This window comes from Limulus polyphemus, unplaced genomic scaffold, assembly GCF_000517525.1.
Source record: "Limulus polyphemus unplaced genomic scaffold, Limulus_polyphemus-2.1.2 Scaffold1453, whole genome shotgun sequence".
NCBI classification, from domain to species: Eukaryota; Metazoa; Arthropoda; class Merostomata; order Xiphosura; family Limulidae; genus Limulus; species Limulus polyphemus.
In genome coordinates, this window is record NW_013667063.1 from 44,685 (window position 1) to 59,778 (window position 15,094).

General features: G+C 31.5%; 1 protein-coding gene across 1 annotated transcript in view; it reads left to right on the plus strand.

Moving 5' to 3' along the window:
- The first annotated feature begins 605 nt into the window (after positions 1-605).
- The window catches only part of LOC106463648 (transmembrane protein 104-like), a 33,097-nt gene continuing 18,608 nt past the window's right edge, over positions 606-15,094 (plus strand). Inside the window, exons 1-6 of the mRNA XM_013923698.2 lie at positions 606-779; positions 4,153-4,222; positions 5,803-5,852; positions 7,930-7,987; positions 12,523-12,622; positions 13,853-13,961. Of these exons, the coding sequence (XP_013779152.1) occupies positions 606-779; positions 4,153-4,222; positions 5,803-5,852; positions 7,930-7,987; positions 12,523-12,622; positions 13,853-13,961 (561 nt within the window). The remainder of the gene's footprint in view (positions 780-4,152; positions 4,223-5,802; positions 5,853-7,929; positions 7,988-12,522; positions 12,623-13,852; positions 13,962-15,094) is intronic.

The window sequence follows — 15,094 nt, forward strand, 5'->3', positions numbered from 1 at the left end:
ATTAAGTAAAGACTTGTGTCGTTAAAATTTCGTCGGAACGAAGTTACGGAAAAATCAATAAACAAACGGAGACGTAACAACTCCATCATTTTTTGGCTAGCATGGGAGAAGAAAAAAGAAAGATGTACACTTTGGCTCTTTAGCTAGTTCCCAGTTCTCCACTTTAGCAACATTTTTTAATGATATTGGGAGTCTCACAAGCTGTGAAACTTTTGATAATGGCAATTGGGTGCTCAAATAAGGCTCAACTTTAGCAGTTATATGTATGCATCATAGAGTAATAGATTGAATTGGGTGGCCATTTTTTTTCTCAGCCCATCTTTACATACTAAGCACTGTCATGCTTAATGATTATTATTGTGCAAAACTATCTAAAAAAAGGCAAGTACTAAGTGTGAAGTTAGAATAAATAACCTGGATTTGTACATTGATTACAGTATCAGTAAATTATGAGTTACTAGTGTTTTTTAACAGTTTTCATAAAATATTCATCTCAATGAAACTTACACACAAAAGAGGATTACACAAGTGTATATGCTTACTGTGTGTAGGTAATGAGAGATAGAATGACAGGTCATAGCTAATAATTAAAGTATTTTTTTTAAATGCTTGTTCATGTGTGGATGATTATGTTTCTTCTTAGTTATTTGACAACAACTTTTGTCATTGAGGCAATGGCAGCTGCCAATGCCATTGTCCATCGGCATGCAGTACAGCACTTCAAGAAAGCAATCAAAGAAGAAGAGATGGGACCAATAAATTATCAGTCGGAATTGGTGGTAAGAAGGCTATACATGATTTACTTGAATAAGTTTGCAAGCACCATGCATTGAGAATTAAAATATGGATTTTTTTCCCTTCATTATGATATTGATACTTTTCCTGTTTCAGTCATACTTTCATTGTTTACGGACACTGTAAAGCTGTAGTTAAGAGTTATAAGACATATAGGCTCTTATTTTGTTAAACCCTCCATCAAGTTTATAGAAAAGTCTTAAATGATAGTGAGATGATGCCCATCTCAAGGTACAAGTCAGATGAAGTTTATAGACATTTTCTGCCATAGGTATCACAACATTTTACTGCCATCATTTTACTGCTATTCTCAAACTCACCTTGAAGTACACACCCAGTGAACCTTTGATTAAGGGTGTTGGTTTGGTTTAATTGGTACCAGTAAAGACTTAACTGTGATTTTATGTAGCTTTCTACAGTGCTAAATGTTTATCCTGAAAGACACCCATGCTTGTATAGATTAATGATGTACTCTTAAGTTCCTGCTCTTCACAGCTGTTTTCCGGAACTCGATACACAATCAATCATTCAGATGACATAACTAGTGTTATACAAAGCCTGCTTTGTAAGCAAGTTATAACTATGTTTTTAGAAACTTTGTTGAAGGTTCCAATAAATGACACCACTGTATATGGCCAAACAAGCAACATCCTTATTCCTTGTGAATAAGAATTAACCCATTCATAGATGTAGTTAACTTGTTCAATTTCCCTTGACCTAGTTTAAGTAGCATGCATTGTCTCTCTCATACAATGCACATTGTTACAGAAAAAGTTTAGTTTATAAATTTTTGTACCTTAATGTTCAACTCATTTACTAATTTTACTGATTTAATGTTTACATATTAATTTAATTCTCAACTCATTTTACAAGTTTTAAAGTAAGTTTTATTATTCATCAAAGGATATCATAAGTATAGCTAGGCGATTAACTTGAATACCTATGATCATTAGCTACATAGATTAGTGTCAGGTAAAATATTTGTTTAATCAAAATGAAATTTTCTGATTATTACTGTCTGATAATTTCAATTAAGTAATCAGGATATTATTATCATGAGTTATCATCATTATTTTAAATTAATTCCAGTTGTTCAGTTTAATTAATTAGAGTGTCATGCCTCATGAAAATAAACAACCAATGAAAAATTAGTATTTCTGATTATTGCTATTTAAAATTTTTCCAACTATCCAAGTTATCAAAATATTGCAATTATGATTTTTCATTATTATTTTCAGTGAATTCACATTTGTTCAGTTTAATTTATTAGTGGTGTGATTCACAAAAATAACTAACTAGTCAAAATTGTGTTTCCAGCTGTTACTATTTTCGATTATTCCAACTATCGAGTAATTGAAATATTGCCCTTATGATTTCTCATTATTATTATTTTTTCAGTTAATTCATGTTTGTCCAGCTTCAGGCCAAAATGATCTGATAATTATGGTGGTTGCCTTGTGAACTGAGGATCTCTGGTTTGCTTTCCATTGCCATCTACCATGTTCACTTTTTCAGCCATGTGGGCATTATATTTGTTTTTGAGTTATGGCAAAGCTACCAAGACTGTCTACCACTGTTCCTAATTTTGAACTGTTGATCAGAGGGAATGCAACCAGCAAACTACACCCATTGCCTAGTCTTTACCAACAAATAGGATTGCCTATCACATTCTAATGCCTTAGACAGCCATAGTAGCTTTACTGTAACTGAAACAAACTTAATCAGCTTTAGATACATACCATCTGTACTAACATAAGATATGATAGCAAGTACTACTTTGGTGTTGTTACAGTGATGTTTGTTGTTTGGATTAAATAATACTGTAGCTTTAGCCTAATATATTGTGTTTCCAAGCTACAAACATACTTATAGTAAGACTGCTTAGATAATAAAAAAGTTGTAGCAAGTTAAGATTTATTATTCTTTATTTGTGTAAAAAGTTTTTTATTGCTGAATAACTTGCTGATTTAACAGTATTTGTAGAAATTACTAGAAAAGGACTAATAATAGTCTAACAGTATATAAAAGTTTTTTTTGTATTAATGGTGAGAATAATAAAATTAGAGGACACAAACATAAATTTTGTCAGGGTATGAATCATCTTCAACTGAGACAGCTTTATTTTTCTTAAAGGGTGGTTGGCTTTTGGAATGGGTTGCCTTCAGATGTGGTAGATGCAATTAAATTAAGGAAGTTTAAGGGAAGATTTGATAAATATTTTAATAATAAGGGCTGGATTTGATGTGTTATTTTTGAATTTAATATTATGAATGTGACAGCCTAAATGGACCAATATGTATATATGTTTATGTATTTACATAAACAGAACTCCTGTTTAATTATGGGTAGTTCTATCTATATAAGAAGCACTGAAAAAGGAAAATGAATGTCTGTCTGTCTTGAACACTGTTTACCTAGTGCAATAAGCTTTAAGTTGTTTGATTTCTCAGCATGCACATATGTTTACAGTTTCTTCCAGTGTGTACTGTAAAATGTAAACTTATTAATCATTTTAATGTGTGTGTTTTTCTGAACTTTTGACTGTATCAACAACTTCTTGCATAAACACTTATGATAATTTTATGCTTAATAAAGTTGTTAATTATTTTTTAAGTTTTTCATTTTACTGATGGAATTAGTGAAAAATTCTGAAATGTCAGTGATTAGTTTTTAGTACTACTGTAGTTTTAATGTATATTTTCAAACTTTGATTTTTTGAGAATCATTTTAATATCTGCAAGTGTGTCATCTGGAATCATCACAGCTTTTATTAGCAAATATTAAAAGTTTTTACTGTGTGTTTTTATAGGATTACAGTGAATCTGTTTTCACTGAATTATGTATTATCTGTCACAATGTGACAAAAATCTCTACTAGTTTTGTCATTTGGAACTTAAGAACAGTTGTCTTAAAGGAAGAATTAGTTTATTTAGTTTCAGTAGAGTAGTCTTGTGAATATTTATAGGTAGAAACCCATAGAATGGCTCAATTGTATTTTCAGCTTGTTATAGTTTGTACTATGTGCATATATGATAAACTTTCATCTACAACAGTTTAGGATTAAAGAATTAACTTAATCCTAAATTGTTGTACCTGAAGACATTTGTCATATTAAATGAAGAGTAGTTCAAAAATTAAAAAAAAGCTGAAAATACAAAGGTTAACTCATGAGAATAATTGAATAGTTTAATTTAATTGATTATAAATGAGTCCAAAGATGAATTGATTAGTAAGTTCCACTAATCACTCAGCTCAAGTTTCAGATATATACATATATATTTGCTGTGCAAGTATTTAGTCAGTAAGATTTTGTTATAATAAATTAATAGAAGCTTTTTTTTTCTTGTTAACTTGCAGGAAGATCTGTTAACAGATGAAGTTATATCCAATGCTATTGATCGAGATGAACAGCTTCCTCTTCTCCTTAGTCAGTTCTGTGTTTCTAGGATCATTATTTGTTTTCCTGCGAAGTACTTTTTTGTATATAAATAATATAATAAGAGAAAGCTATGAATTTGTAAAATTCATAAAATTCTTGAAAATTCTTTAGGTATAATACATGTCATGAAACATCATGTTTAATTGCAGTCATTAAACCTAAAGAGTGTTCACATTTTGCCAGCCTTGGTATACAGCAGTGTTTCCCAAACTTTTGTCATCCATGCCCCTTTAATAAATATGGTTTCTTGCACTTCTCTCCCTTTTTTTTTTATATTTAAATGAGTGAAAGTGTGAGTTAAGTGATGAGATGTAATACACAGATGCACATTAAAATACGACATGTGTTGTAGTAATTACTTATCATTTTAATTAGTGAAAAATATATTAAAATGCTCAATTTTGCATTATTGACTCTACTTGCTCATGCTCCCCTCTTAAGAGATCATTTGTGCCACTTTGGGTAGCATACCCCACACTTTTGGAAATAGTGGCTTACAAAATACATCTTAACAGTGAGTCATTATTTATACTGCACACAAATAGCATTTAAGATAGATTTTTGACTGCCATATGTTCATCCCAGCCAATGATATGTAACACTAAAAGAAAAGGTCTCCTGAAGAGTGATATTTGACAAACAAAAATAAAACTTATATTTTCATATACTTTTTCTCTAGAATTTTTAGAACTGATTATGGTAATTGTAAAAACAAAACAGCAAAAGCCTAATATGTTATTACTTTACATGTGTCGGAAAAGAAATTATTTTAGATTTTTTATTTTTTTAGAATAAGAGAAATATACAAAATATTGTAAAGTTATTTACTGTATGATATAGGAAATATTTGAAATATTTCTTGGAACTATCATTCAAAATGTTGGTGGGTAAAGAAAGTAGGAGTTTTTATTACATTTATAAAAAAAAGTCATTGTTTAGTTGTACTTGACTTGATTATAGTGTTAGTATTATAGTACCATTGATACAAAAAAGACAAGCGTGCTATATGTCTGTAAGTTTAAATGTGCAAGTGGAATTACTTAAAATCTTTCATTTTTTATTGTCTTATTACTGCAAGGAAAATACCAAATACAGAGGCTGTGTTAGCAAAATATTTTCTGCATTTCATAAAAGTGTGCTGTATATATAAAGGTGATATTTTCAAGTGACTAATTTATTACACAACATCCAATGACAACAGATTCTCAGTGACTGTCACATTATAGTGGAGAAATGTGAGCAATAGTGTTTGCATAGAATAAAGAAATGAAATGTTTCCTGTAAAGATGAGAAGAAAAAGATATAATGAAGTTCTGTGATAGAGGATGTAGTAAGTTAACAGCTATTAATAGCAAAAATATTAATTTCCTTTTACTTTATGCTCAAAATTATGAAAGCTAATGGTTGCCTACATGTTTTTTTTTAATGTATAGGAGAAGTAAAAGTAAGTGGTTGAAAATTAAAATGTCACATGTATGGTTAACTACAGGTAATGTAGTATAGAGATAATCAAATATTTTGAATAATCACAATGAAATATATATCTATAAAATTTTTCTTTCATACAGACACCGTTGATTCTGTGGACTATTACAGTATTACTGAGAGAATTGAATTGGTGAGTAACTCAGTTGTATTGCTTGCCTCATATTGGAATTCTTAGAGTAGATATGCATGATTATCTGATGTTTTCTTAAGGTTGATGAGCATATCTTAACCAGAGCTTAAAATCTAGTGCTAATGTTTGAAAAAAGCACTTTACAATACCTCCCTATAAAAAGCCATTAGAAAGTGGTTTCCTTTTTTTTGTTGAGAAATTTGTAACAGTAAACTAAGGTTTTGTTAGAAATATGTTTAAGTAGTATTTCTTTAATTCTTTTATTATTTCATATAAATGTAATTTTCAAAGCCCATAAGTGGAATGTCTATAGTAAAATTATGTTTTGAAAGATTACGTATAAAATATATACGATTAATTTAGCTCTGTGGGTTAAAGGTTTTAGTTATGACAGTAATTACCTTGCTAAAATACATAATAAGACACTTTTTAATAGCTACACAAGTGAAGAAGCAATACTTGAAAGTAAAACAGTGAATAAACTGAAGAGAAAAGTTATTGAAATAATAATAGTAGCATACTAGTTGTTTTTCAGTTCACTTGCATTATTTCAAGGGTTAGCTTTAATTCAGTTAGTCTTTTAACAAAGTGAGCAACTAAACTAATGTAAACAGTTATGGAGACACCCAGGTGGTACACATACAGGATTCATAAACAATGAGCTATGGTAATAAGATGGTGAATTTATTAATGGTAATAAATATTATTAAAGGAAATACAAAATAAAAAGGAATAAATTGTACAATGCACTAGTATTCTGTATACCAGCCATTTGTTTTACACACAACATGACACCTTGTTTTCATGCTGCCGTACAGTTTATTAGTGCACAACTGTAGTGTTATTTTAAATGTCCTGTATTACTCCCCACGATTCAGCCAAGTTCTTTTGTCATCTTTTGACTTTTTAAATTTTTACATAACTCCATACAGCTTAAAGAATGTTCATGTTGGATCTTTGCTTGGGATCAATGTCTTGCTGAAAAATAATTTCTCACTTGGTGAATTGTGTTCCAGAGGGAATAGCATAATGGAACAGAATGTATCAGTACTTGTCAGCAGTCAGTTTTGTGTAGACCTCTGACACTATTGGCTGAGATGCACCCATAAACCTGTACTACCACCATTCTTTACTGTAGATGTTGTACGTTAATTATAATACAGAACTTCTCCCTGCCTTTGCCACACATCTCAATTTTTATCTCCCACAGTTTTGGTCTTCTGTTCCACATCCCTTGATTGGGGTAGTAGATGCTCTCTGTCTGGACTTGAAGGGCCTCTACCCATATGCCTACCCTCTGATAAGTCTGCTTCCCCAGGTCCTTTCTATCATCCAGACCATCCCATGTCATATTCTTTAGGCCATTGTTTCCTCTTCCACTTCCTCTTTTCCCCCACCATTTGACTTCAATTCTAGTTTGGCATGCATCATCCTTCCATTCCCGCACTCTGTCTTCAAACATGGCTTTTGTCTGGTCCCTAGCATGACATCTGATTTCCCATTCTATTCATCCTTCCTCCGTGTCTGTGTACCAATGGAAGGGGGTGCATGTACTGTAGTTGGTTCATACATTATGGTTGTCCTCCTTCTTGTCCCACTCTTCCCCACAACACTTCCTTTCTTACCTAGCTCTTTGACAGGGGCCTCTTAGTCTCATCAGTCACTGGCTGTTTTTTCAGTCATGTTTCATTTTACACAATATGCCATTTGCCTGTCCTTTCCCTTTTATTTCATTCATTCTACCTCACCCGTCCCCCTTGCCCTGCCTCTCTCCTGGACTGGAACCTCAATGCAGTCCTCCATGCCCTTGGGAGGATAATTCTGACTTCACACCCATCTCCCTTCCTTCCATATCACACATTTATTGACTCTCTGGCCCCGATTGCCTCCTATGCCTGGTTAGGGTTCTCTGTTGTTATGTGGTGTGCACTGCTTCCTTCTGTGGTTCCCCTTTGTTTATTCCTTGGAATCCTTTCCAGTTGCATGACCATTCTCCTAATAGCCTTTCAGGTTGGATCTGCCTGCTTATTCTTTCCTTTCACTGGATGATTGTTGTCTTTTCCATCAAATCCATCAGCTTCCCATGACCCTGGTTGCTCATTTTCATCATCTATTGGAAGACATCATTTATGCTGGTATGTGGAACACTCTCCATACCTTCACTGCTCATTACCTTCAACTCCTGGCTGTTTCCTGTTCTATGGGTGTTCGTCTTCCTCCTGTCCCCATTTTGTGCTCCAAGATTTCTCTCTTTTTTTCTACCTTTCCTTTGCAGGGGCTCTGTTTTGTGTCTCAGGATCCTGCTTTATGGTGAGTGTTGCCTAACCAGATATACTTATACTTAAACTTGCAAGTGTAAGACCTGTGTCAAATACGCCAACTGTTGAGATGGGGTGTTCCATATGAACACTTTTAGTTATTCCTCGCAGTATTTTGCTTCATAAAGATATTCACTCCAGACCGTATGCTCATGGACTAACATGAGTAAAGCAGACAGGAATTGCTGCCCATTCCTGCTGATCTGTGTATTGTAGGTCACTGGATCACATTGCATTTCTCTAGTGCATTGTTCCTCCAAATTCCAACATGCTGTTTCCCCTCTTCTTTTAGTGTAGTATGGGAGTCCTTGCCACTTACCAGTTCCTAGCAACTGGGGTGGTGGACCATGGAGGCTTCTTCCTTAGTGTGCTTAATCCCACTCAGTTGAGAGTAGGGCAGTGGTATTCTGCAGGTGTATATGGCATTGGTGCTTATCGTACTGTGGATATAATGTACAATTCCAGATGCCACCAGGTGATGGATGATGCATTCTGCCAACATGAACTTTGTCCTTTTGGCTGAGGATGTTGGTTCCTGGCAGATATGGTAATGGTTAGAACTGAACCAGCCACACAAGTCCTCATGTGTGGCCGGGTACCCTCTTCCTACCATGGACTGGACAATAAATTTTCAATGCTGCCTGGTGCTGGACTGGAGATTAAACCCACTTTGTTGTGGACACATGATGATGTGGGTCCTTGGTACGGATGCTCATCTCCCCTAGTAGTTCCTGTATCTGAGGTGATAGGTAGAGGATCCTCTTCCTATCGTGAGCTGGATATCACAATTCAACTGGTGTTGGTTGAGGTAGAGGTCCTTCCTTGGATGCCACCGTTATTGTGACAAGTTTTCACATGGACAAAAAGTATATCAGCTCAGAAGTGATGCAATCTCCCATGGGTGTTTTATCTTCTATTTATTCACTCACCCCATGGCCTTCCTTTGGGCACTTTCTAAAAGGGGATCATCTCGTCACAGGACTCTCTGCCAACTCAATGTGGGATTCTAGCTATTTGTGGGAAGAGAGAAGATATCATATTAGAAGTTAACATTTTCCTACTCTGAAAATGTATTTCTGATAGATACTTACCTCCTCTCACATTTCCCACCCAACCTCCCCTCTTCTGGTGTAGGTTTTGTATGTACTGCCCAATGTCGAAGTGATTACAGGCTGCACAGAAGAGAGGGTGCTAGTTATGATAGGATTGCACTTCTATTGGTGGAGGGTTGCTGCATGATCATTTGCATGGTAGCATGCAGATGTCTCACATGAATACATGTGAGGGTAGGTGAGAGTATCAAGGCTAGTGGTGAGTGAAAATGTTCACCTATAGAGTGCAGTATAAGTCAAGAAAAGCTATGTGAAAGAAGGTAAGTATCTATCAGAAACACATTTTCAGTGTAGGAAAATGTTAACTTTAAAATAGTGAACAAAATTTAAATTTATAAGTTGGTTGTGAAATCTATTTACAGTTTGGAATTGTATAGTAACTCTCATGCCAAAAGTTATGACCATTAAACTTAACATAACTTTTCAAAATCAAACCAAGTGACAGTTTTTATATCTTTTCTATTCACTACACTGATGTTTATGCAGAACAACAGCTGTTGAATTAAAGATTTTAGTAACTTGTAGTTATCAAAAATTCAATAAAAAATTTAAGCAATGGTAAAGACTAATATAACAATTTTTTATATTCTAAATTTACTTATTTCAGGATAGTTACTACAGAATCAAATACTTTAAGAGGTTGTTATCTGCGTATTATTACTTGTTTTTGCAGTGTATTTAGAATTTATTTTCTTGCATATCTGTGATGCTCAACAGGGTAAATACAATACAAAGTGCACCCTATAAGAATATGTAAAGGCAAACAGTTAATATTGTTTTTGTTTACCTTAAATATGTACCTTGAAACCAAAAACTTTTGGTAACATACAAAGTAGGAAGAATTTTCAAGCAAAACAAATTTTTCATTCTAAATGTATGTTTGAGCTTGTATTGTACTTAATTAAAACATACAAACCTTTGTTAAAAAAGATAGAAGCCATCTTGCCCTGTGGAGGAAAGAAAAAGTTATTTATAATTACATAGATTAGGTAAGAATAATTTCAAAACAAAAACCTTTGGACATCACTTTTATAATTTTTTTTTAATCTTTTAAACAAATTTTTAGTTCCTGATGTTATTGTAATAATGAAAAAATTATACATCATATATGTTTAGTACTAAAAATTATGTAAAATTTGTATCTTGAATTATCTTTGTGAACTGAGGTAGACAAAATATCTTTCAACGTAAAACTGGATACCAAGTTCAAATTGATAAAAAAATGCATAAAAGATACTTCAATCCTACAAATTTTTCAATAAAAATTATAGGAAAATACTTAGAAATTGAATATCATTTTGTAAGTGTAAAGAATAAAGGTATTTGTAATAAGCTTTACATAAGTGAATGCAACAGTAAGTTGAGAGCATTTCTAATATGACCGTTTTTGTACAGATAAATCATATGTTCATGGGAAATATGTAGAAAAATATATATTTTAAAATAAAGACAAAGTTTGTAAATTTTAAAGGATTTAACTACATTTTAATGTTTAAATAATTATTTCTTCTTCCCTTTAGAACACATTTTAAATATTTATGAAAAATTATAAATTGGTTTGGCAAGAATACAGTTTCTTTAAATTATATGAGCAACTATGTACTTATAAGTTAATATCTTAGCTGTATATAAATTCATGTTGAGTGTATAGTTGTAAAACAAAGATTGTAGTAGTTTAGGAAGAGGATTTTGAAGAAAGTTTGTATTAGGATTTTTGAAAATACTAGATTTAACATCTTAGTAGTCAATAAATAAGACTTTTTTATATTGAAAATAGGAACCAAAGATTGTTATTCTGGACATACACTTTTGTTTTCAATAAGTGATGAAATTTAATATGTTTAAAAAACTTGTATATTGAATTAAACGGTGCTTCAGATTTGAAAATCACAAGAGAATGATGATTCACTGTGCTGAACTTTACTAGGTAACTGATAGAATATTATGTCAGCAAGTGGTATAGAATGACCTCAGGAGTTGTACTTATTGCTAGATTGCAGGACTCTAATTTTAGAAAAATTTATATGAATCATTATTGTTAATATTGCAGAGATAAAATAAGATTTACACTAATAATTGGGTGAAATATTTGAATTAGGATAAAGGTATAATGGATAGAAATGAGCAATGGGTCTTATAGCAGACTGAAGGTTCAAATAAGAAATTTCCTTTTTATTTCAAGTGTTGTAGCCTTGCACATTACGTGAGCAAAAATAGCAGTCATCTCTGTTGTTTCTAGGCTCACGCCAGACCATTGGAATTCCAAGGGGCAAAGACTCTTTTCTACCTTTAGTCCATTGTCTCAACTCTTTGGCACAAATGGTGCAAACCTTGTGCGGAGCCCATGATTTGTATTTGTCCCCAAGTTTTATTCCAAAATACACATAATATGCTTTTTGTTTTACTAATTCTGTAATGTTTTGCCTTTGTTTCTTTACAATAAATTTACCACAAATATAACAATACTATGCATTATATATAGAGAGAGAATTTATTCACACAGAAACTATAAATGCTCACTATATTCTCAAACAAATCTCTAGCTGTGGCTTAACATTTTTCATCTCCAACTAATGCAATCAGATAGTCAATAACTACAGTAAATCATCATGAGCCATATCAGTTAGCTACTAGCTATGTTTATTATAATTACAGTGTATTAGGTTAGGTACCATATCAAGTAATCCTTTGCCCACAATTGAGCATAAAAGAGCCAACAAATAAAATAAATAAAAAATTGGGAATTGAAAAACTTGTAAACAGGAATTGTAAAAAGTAAGGAAACAAGGCTGGATATACTGTAGATATTATTTACTCAAACTACAAACTTTTATTTTGGCTACATACTGTTACCTAGAATTACATTTGATGGAGTCAGAATAGGGATTTGTAGTTTGAGTAAATAATGTATATAGTGTCTCCAGTTTTGCTTCCTTACTTTTTTCATGACCCCTATTTGCAGGTTTTTAAATTCTCAATTTTTTATTTTATCTTGTTGTTTTAAAAAGTGAGCACTTCAAAATCAAAAATCATTTCATCATGCTTCAAGTGATATTTACATCGTACTGATGGACACCTTGAAACTATGTACACCATAATGTGAGTTTTGGGCTTTACCAAAAATATTCCTTACTTGGCAGTAATAAATTCTTTTTTTTGTGATTACATCATCATTTTGTATTGTCTACAAGATTTGATTAGAGATTAGTGTGAGAATAAAGTTTATATTTCTGATTACAGTTGGGGTTAATCTTTTCTACTTGTGTATTGTTGTCTACTTGTATGGGGACTTGACTATCTATGCTGCTGCCATAGCCAAATCACTGAGAGATGTTACGTGGTAAGCATTTTCAGAAATCTTAAAACACAAATACATCAGACAGCTGATACATATGAAGTAAAATACTTAGAATTTGGTGAATAAAACACATTTGTAATAATTGATAACAGGAAATGGTTTAATTACATTTTACATAGAATAAGTATGTATGTGTGATAACATTCTAAAATACAAAGATGCTTGTGATATTTCTTTTAATAAAGAAAAGAAAAAAAAAGCTTTGCATTTTTGGAAACTAAAGAAGTAAATAAACCATAAAAGATATATTACAGTATATTTTTTATGTTTACCTATAGAGAAATAAAAACTAGTAAGGTTGATTCAGATGTATTACTTGAAAACTTGTGAAAAATCACAAGACTGCCCATACCTTACCATAATTTGCTAACCTAATGAAATATATGTTTACAACACAATTAACTAACTTTAAATATACACTATTAGAAGTACCATGTAGCATAATTTTGTTCTTCATAAAGGAAATTATCTTCTTTATGAAATTGTTAAATGTATGACAAGTGGCTAGGCTTAAAAATCACCTGTTTTTATTGTGTGGGTAAACTGTTTTAACATTCTGAATCAAATCCGCACTTGAATGTATTTTGTTTACAATAATGAGCATAAAGTTGATGAAAAGTTGTGCAAGTAAAAAGGGGTTTGATTTTAATAATGTACACTGTCTCTGTTATGGACTTTTTTTTCTATTGAAACAATGTATGTGAAGTTGTATGTTAGTTTGCTTGTGAACAAGAAAAATATACTAGGTAACTGTACTTGACTATAAACAAATTATAAAATCAGAGAAAACTCTAAGACAATCAAATGCAATTTTTTTCTGTTAAGCTGTTATTTCATATCTGTAAGTACTGAGTAACAAAAAAATTTTTATTACATACAATTAAAGGACTTCAACTAAGGGAATCGTGAAAACTATTTGTATTCTATACTTTATGTATGATTGTTGTGGTATTTGTAATCTCATAATGTTGCCAATATCCATACCAAATTATGATTCTGCTAAACTGTTATGTGGCTGTAAAAGTTTATCAACTACATATATATATATATTTTTGTGGACATTAATTTCATAGTTTATTGAAGTGAAATTTGTTAATATTAAAAGTTTGGATCTTAAAGTTATACTGTTAATTTTTTATTGAAAAACTAAATTATGAAGTAAAATAGGCTAACTTGTGAGGAATTTTTCATTTTATTTTTTTTTATACAAAGCAATTATGTAGTAGAAGGACCAAATTGTACAAGCATATATAATAGCACAGATCCATGTTGGACTACAGCATCTTCCATCTCTCGTCATGGTGCCTACATGATTTATTTAGTAAGTTTGATACCTTTTTTTACGTTGGAAACATTTATTTCAAAGTATAATATTTTCTGTAAAGTTTTAATTTAAAATTACAAAAATCACTGTGTTTTAAAACATAGTGTTGGGAATTAAAAAGACAAGGGTCTGCACAACTGGAATTTTGCCAACTCTTTGAATTTATTAACATATGTTCACTTCATCCCATATTTGTTGAAAACCATAAACCACCAGAAAATTGCTTTTAACCCTTCTAGCACTGAGAGCACATTTCAGGTGTTGAGTGAACATCTGCATATAAAATTTCAAAATTTAAGTCAACATAATAATTCTAACTCTATTTTAACAACTTTTCATTCAAAAATATTTTAGAATCTATATTTTGTAATAATGTAACATTTATTTAGTGTAATTTGCAAAGAAAAAATAAAAGACATTTTTCAACTTTAATTTTTGTGCAGTTCTGAAGAGTTTCATCTGTAAACAATGCATTTATAGTTGTGTTTTTAGGATTTTTCTCACATCCTAAAGTATGGTTTATAAATGGTAAGAAACTATCATCCATTGAAAATATAATATTCATATCTTGTTTTTCACATAAATTTTCCTTCTCTGTGCAAGTGTCTTTATTACTACAGCCTTTCAAAGTCATCCTTTTATGAGGGCACAGCATGTTGTTTGAACAGTTACTAATAAAGCTCAACTAAAGAAATAGCTTAAGCATAAATTAAACATGATTAATTAAATAGTTATTTGAGCAGTAATTCATGGTTTCTCAAGATATTGGCTAACTGGAGCATCTGTAAGGATGTAAGGAACAAACCATAGTTCTGAGAAATGGTATTGTTAAAGTGGGTAAACTGCTATACCACTTAATATTCTTAATCAAATCCTGACTTGAATATATTTAGTTATGAGCATAAAATTGGTGAAAAGTCAAGCAAGTAAAAATAATATTTAATTTGATAATGTAAATATGTCATTATTTACATTTTATCTATAAATTGAAATGTGGTAAAAAGTTAAAATTATATTGTCACCTTGGAATTAAGCATTGCATATAAAACAACAGACTTGAAATTTTATTCTTACACTTCTAGCATGGAATCTGTAAGAATGTTAAAAAATTCTACAGTTTATATAACTTT